The 6253-nt window shown below is 42.8% G+C and overlaps 2 protein-coding genes across 2 annotated transcripts in view; both read right to left on the reverse strand.

Annotated features, from left to right (window-relative positions):
* LOC126404683 (uncharacterized) overlaps positions 1 to 896 on the reverse strand; it is a 20822-nt gene extending 19926 nt beyond the window's left edge. The window contains 2 exon segments of the mRNA XM_050068060.1: positions 239 to 256; positions 342 to 896. Of these exon segments, the coding sequence (XP_049924017.1) occupies positions 239 to 256; positions 342 to 896 (573 nt within the window).
* Positions 897 to 1499: 603 nt separating this feature from the next.
* LOC126404684 (interferon-induced very large GTPase 1-like) lies at positions 1500 to 6251 on the reverse strand. The gene has a single exon (XM_050068061.1). The coding sequence runs from the start codon at positions 6249 to 6251 to the stop codon at positions 2199 to 2201; it is 4053 nt and encodes a 1350-aa protein (XP_049924018.1). The 3' UTR covers positions 1500 to 2198.
* Positions 6252 to 6253: the final 2 nt, after the last annotated feature.

Raw genomic sequence — 6253 nt, forward strand, 5'->3', positions numbered from 1 at the left:
ACAAAGTCCTTATTGTACTTGGGGGGCCGGTAGATGACAGCGCACATCACCGGGTCAGAGCGACCCTCCTCAAATAAAGTCGCTTCGAAGCTGGAGAAATAAGATGACACAGCGCACTGCTTACATTTAAAGTCATTTTTATAAACAGTCGCCGTTCCTCCTCCACGGCCTGACGTGCGCGGGGAGTTAAAATAAGAACAACCAGCCGGTAAAAGTTCGACAAGAGCGCTGCACTCACCAGCACCGATCCAGGTCTCTGTCACACAGAGAAAATCCAGGCCACGGGAGCTGAAGAAATCCCTCAGGATAAACGTTTTGTTTGCCAGTGATCTGGCATTTACCAGCCCAATCCTGGCAGGAGCCGGGGCCTGTGTTTCGGCGGATCGGGGAGCCCGGAGCAGCGTCTTCAGGTTCTGGAGATTCACCCCGCGCTGAGAGAACCGGGGAGAGCAGGGGCGGCGGGGCCGGAAACCCTCAACCAGACCGGCGACAGGTACCAGGCAGGCGTCGATCGGGTCCAGGAAACGCCGGGGCACAGCGAAGGGAAAGGATAATCCATGTCCTGACCGGGAAATGGACGAAGATCGTGCCAGGCAGACCTTCAGTTTCACCAGCCGACCGCCGCGTTTACCGCGGCGACGGAGACGCTTCTGCCGGGGGGGTAGAGCCGAGGCCCGGTAAAGGTGAGTCAGGATTTCCGACAGGAGCGGGGGCAGAGTTTTCTGTCCACCGTGATCAAATATACTTAGATCTCTGACATTATGTCTCAGATCTAAGATGGATTGGTGATCATACACCAGCAGAGACTCGATCTGTACAGTGCCAAGGATTACAAACAACAAAAATGCCAGCCAAAGTGGGAGCAGCAGACGGCCAGCCATACACACCGGCGCCATCTTGCATTCGACTCCACTCCTCCTCCTACTCCTACAGATTACATTGTGTAACAGCTAAGAATGGTATAAGGTGTCAAATACAAGACACCAGAGACAAACATGTAGAAGAGCCTACGGTGGCCCTAAGGTAATTGGAAAAAAAAAAAAAAAAAGGCCCTTTCAAGTAGATCCAGTGTTTGGTTTGTCCGTTCTGGGCTACTGTAGAAAGATGGCGGTGCAACATGGGAGACTCAGTTGAAATGGACCTACTCCCTATGTAGACATGTCGGGCTCATTCTGAGCTAACAAAGCACAATGACTCTTAGTTTCAGGTGCTTGCACACTAATTGAAACATAATTAACAGATCTGTAATTCAGAGTTGAAGGTTACATTTCTCCTTGTTCTGGATTGTTGTAAACAGGTTTGCATGTGACCAAGTAACGTGGGAGCGACAATAGGGATTTGAGCCCTTACTGTGTGTTCAGACAGAACACAAGCTGAATTTTAGTGGCAGCACTCGTTTCCTGTCTGAACACAACTTAAGTCTTTTTCTATTCTTTAATGTTTCAACTCAAGTTTTGGGATTCTGAATTCAATAAAGACAATAATAACTCATTCTGAGTCTTTATTAAAGCAGTTAACAAATGTTAGTAATGTATTGACACTGATGATATCACATATACAATAGAATGAATGGTCCTTTAATACACTGAAAATCGAAATATTTTGCATCAAACACTTCTAAGAAACAAAGACAATTAGATCCTAACTTTCGGTCAAACAATCACATATACTTAAGATTAAAAGCAAAACGTTCTGTCTTGTTATGACAATACCACATAAAGACTGAGTGGTGTTAAAAAAAGAAAGACATTTAAATATCCTGCCTCAGATACTTCATAGAAACAAAAACATAAAAAAAAATCATATCACATTAATCAAACTGCCAACATTAAGTATGTTTGTAGGTATGTTTCCAATATGTGCTCCTAAAGGTACATTGACTCAAAGTATGCAAAGTATTTAAAATGTCATCATCAGCAGGAACAGAGCTAGAGTTGATTATTTATATTAAACATGTTAAATGCAGTTTCAGGTCAATTGCAGTAATTTCCCTATTGTAAGCCTTCGTGGTAAAATGTTTGAGTCAACTTACAATATCTTAAACCTTGTCCTCTTACATACAGCATGTTACTATTTGTGACTCTTCTCTATATCATATAAAACAAGTAGGATCAAGATATCCTTGAGCAGATACAGAATTATTTTATGTAGGAGGAAGTGCACCTCTATAATCACAAAGCATGTTGTCTCTCTCTCTCTCACTTGATGTTAAATGACTCTTTGAGACTCTTCTCTGCATGCTCATATGTGATATCTCTCCAAGTGTCTGGAATATCAGCAGGCTCTGCTTGGTATTCTTCAGCAAACTCTTTGTTGAACCTTGTCATCACATATTTCCAGTAGTCTGATGCTGTCAGGCTTACATCTGGAGCAATTTTCCAGTCAGGGAAAATTTCTCTGTAGCGCTTGTAAGGGTGCCGTTCACCTGAAGCACTGCGGCTAAAACAGATGTCACTATTCACAGCGGAAGTGCATACGTCAGTGACAAGTTTTTCTGTCCCAGCCCACCTTGTTCTGCCCAGACCCCTTGGCCGATGTAGTAAAGTCCAGTGCTCAGTGTGGTCTTTTCCTCCTGCCTCACAAGGTGCTTTGCAGAATGGACACTGTTTACCACATCCAATCAGTTTGGTGAAAAGCTCGTTCTGAGGATTCACATGAAGTTGTTTTAGTTTTGTTTGGATGTTTGTTTCTTTAAACTTTTCTGTGAGAGCTTCTGCCATGTCCTTCAGACAGTCAGTGAGCCAGTTAGCAAACTGTTCCTCATCAGCATTGTTCAGGATCATGAAAGCACCAAGAGCATCCTGGGAAATTACCAGTTTATCACCAAGTTCCTGACAGACATCTTCAACAAATTTTCTTAAGTTGGCAATCTTTTTGGTTTTAGCTTTGTTGATAGCATTAGTTATGTTCCTGATGCTTGACTGAACATGTTTATCCTCAAGCTCAAACATGATAGACCCTTTTGAGAAGTGCTCTACTATTTGGTCGAGGATCCATTTCTTTACATAATCCTCATATGAGTCAATGTAGCTCAGATAGCTTTTAAAGTCATCCTTTGTGAGCAAATCCAGTAAAATTGTATACTGGAGATATATTCGTGTGCTGAACTGCGGGATTGTCATCATTTCACCAACGATATCAGGACCCAAGGAACGCTTGACAAAGTCTTCAACTGCAGGCTTCAGGCAGCGGTGTGTGAATTCTTCTGCCTTCTTCTGGCACTGGTCTCGATCATGGAACACGTCTTTAAAATCAGTGCGAAACTTTTCTTTGTTTCGATTCAGACACCTGTAGGGATCATTCTCATGTATGAAATCTTCGTGCATGATCTGAAACTGTCTGGCTGCGTCTCCACAGATGTGCTGTTTCAGAGAAATTTCAAACTCAGCATCTGTCTTAACATCCTGATTTTTTTGCAGCCTCTCATCAATCACATTTAAGATCTCCTGGATGTAGGTGTCATGGTAATTGGTTTTTCTTTGTATTTTTTCTTTTACAATCTGTGTGCAAGCATGTATGATGCTGTCAGCCATTTGTCGGACTACCACTGTGTGATCTTGGATGTTGAAATACTTGTTTAAATACTTGGTGGCTTCGTGTTTACACTTCTCAACAAATCCTTTGGGTGAATGTCTGAAAATTGCTTGTCGACAATCTTGCAGACTTTTTTTACTTACTGAATCACTCGCATTGATTCCCTTGTGTGATAGATTTGTTCTTAGATGGTAGGACACACTGGTGTAAATGTCCTTGACATTTATTTTTGAGAAGGAGAGTTCCTTCACCATTCTGTTCCACATCTTATTAAATTCTTTGTCGAGCTCTTCGTCTGTCATCTTGACTTTTTTCTTCCGACATTCTTCAATCAGTGCACACACTCTCCCCTCTAATTCTTTTGTGTGGTTCTCCTTGATTTTATCAAGTTCTGTCATTCCCTGTCTGATGTCAGCTGTTGCTGTGAGTTGATTAAACACAGAGCTCTCCATTTCTCGTCGAAGGGTCTTTGCACTGTTTGCAAAGTCTTCTCTGTATCCTTCAACTAGATGGACGTGACCCTCTGTTTGCTTGAAGTACTGTGTCAAATTGTCAAGAAGCTTTGTCTCCCATTCCGTCAGCACTGTGCACGCTTCACTTTTCAAACCAGTGAGAAAATCTGTCATGTCAGGTTTCTTAGATTCCACAGCAAATTTGTCAAAATTGGAAATTCTTGTCTCAGCATTTGTAACCCATGTGTACATTTCTTTTTTGAATTCCCATTCCCATGTGTTGAATTCTGTGCACAGCCTCATGTATGCATCAGCCACCAGGCTGTTTCTGAAGCTGAAGATGAAGTTTTCATGCTTTACTGCATTCCACAGGTTTTTCATCCACTCTGTAAACTCCCAGATATTATTAGCAGATGACTCACAACGTCCCAAAATCTTGATTACATTTTTCTTGAGCTCATATACAGCTTCGCTGTACCCTGCATTGACTGGTGCCATTGGTGGGTTTCCATTCCAGAGTCCAGGAATGTACCAGTTCCCAGTGTCTGGACTGTACTCCATCACATCAGTGAAGCTCATGTTCTCCTCTTTCTTTTCCATTTTGGCTGCTGCCTGGGTCATCTCATTTAACTGTTGCAAGAGCAGTTTCCTGTCTTGTAAGTTCTTCTCATGAGCTGAAACATCCGACACATTCTGGTGGACAAACTGACATTTGGGCTTTTTGCCCACCTCTGTCATCCTGAGAAAAGCATGCACAACTATTTGTAGGATGTCTTTCATTTCTGTTGAATTCTCCATTGCGATATTGATGATGGTGATATCACTCAGCCCCACAACAAGTGTTGCAAGCTCATTGTCGTGCTCATGGCTATTATCCAGTTGTGCAAGCTCTGGTGACTTTAAGCCCTCAGTGTCAATGATCACCATGAAGTCACAGTTGTGGACTTTTTTAACATCTTCATTGATTCTGATGAGCAACATAAAGGCACCTCGAGTGCAACGACCACTGCTGACTGCAAACTGCACTCCAAACATGGTGTTGAGGAGAGTAGACTTTCCTGTGCTCTGAACTCCAAGAACTGTGACCACCAGTATCTTGTTCTTAGGAGACACCAAGCCATTGAGCTGAGAGAGGACGTCACTCACCCATCTGAGAGGTATGTTGGAGGCATCTCCATCTACAAGCTCAAGGGGAAATCCATCAAGTAACAGTTGTGCACATAGTTTGGGCAGATGTTGTAACTGTTTACGTGATGGGTGTGTTTCTGGAAGAGACAGTGAAGCCTCATAGATCTGACCCATTTCACGGAAGAAGTGTTCAGTCCCCAGTGAGCTGTTGGAGAGTTGCCTGTCGATTTCTTTGATCTCCTCTTTGTTCTCAGAATTTTTGCATATTTCTCTGTACTGCTTTCGAAGGCCAGACACTTTTCCTCGAGACAGGTTATCAAGGTTCATTCGCATCCATTTCAGGAAATAGCACCTCTCTATCCCTGGGCTTGATATTGTGTTGATAAAACATGTCATTGCATTTGACATGTCACAAGAGTTCTGTTTATCCCTAAGTTCTGTTTTCTGTATCTCAAGGTCACTTTTGTACTTTTCTACGTTCTGGGACCCAACTTTTCGAAGCCGAAATTGTTCCTTCTCTAAGCGAGTCAGCTCCTTCCATATTTGGCCTTGCAAGGGTAGCTGAGTGTCTTTGTATTTAAGGATGTCTTGAATTTCTGCAGTAATGGCATCTGCATTTTTCTTGGCAGTCTGGCACTCTGAAGAGTCTTCATCAACCAAGATTCCCAGTTCATGGGCAGTGTCAGCCATCTGCTCAATTTGCATCTTCATCTTTGAGTTCTCAACTACTTTGCTGACTGTTTTCCTCAGATTTTTGGCAAAGTCTGCATCATTCATCTGCTTAGTCTTTAAAAGGATGTTGCTGTTGTTCAAGCCCAACTTGGTTGCCACCTTCTTTACAGCATCACCACTGAAGTGCTTACTTTGATGGTTACCTACCAAAAAGATCTGTGCCTTGTGGTGTTGGTTGGTGAGCAGCTCACACTCAGAGTCCAAATTGTCAAAGAACACAAAAACTGCTGCTGATGTCTGACACAAAAAAGAAAATTGTGTTTCAAACGAGGCAATGTCTCCACGAAGGTTAGCTACAGCTACTGGCTCACTGAAAATATCCATGTTTTTGTTCCCACAAGGAAGGTACCAAGTCATTTCAACCAGTCCATTGGATATTCTCCTTGGACTGTCACCACACTCCATGT

This window comes from Epinephelus moara, chromosome 17 (assembly GCF_006386435.1).
Source record: "Epinephelus moara isolate mb chromosome 17, YSFRI_EMoa_1.0, whole genome shotgun sequence".
Lineage (NCBI taxonomy): Eukaryota > Metazoa > Chordata > Actinopteri > Perciformes > Serranidae > Epinephelus > Epinephelus moara.

Bases quoted from the DNA above. Each gene is read 5' to 3' on its own strand.
- LOC126404684 (XM_050068061.1), bottom strand. From the start codon at position 6,251: ATGGAGTGTGGTGACAGTCCAAGGAGAATATCCAATGGACTGGTTGAA.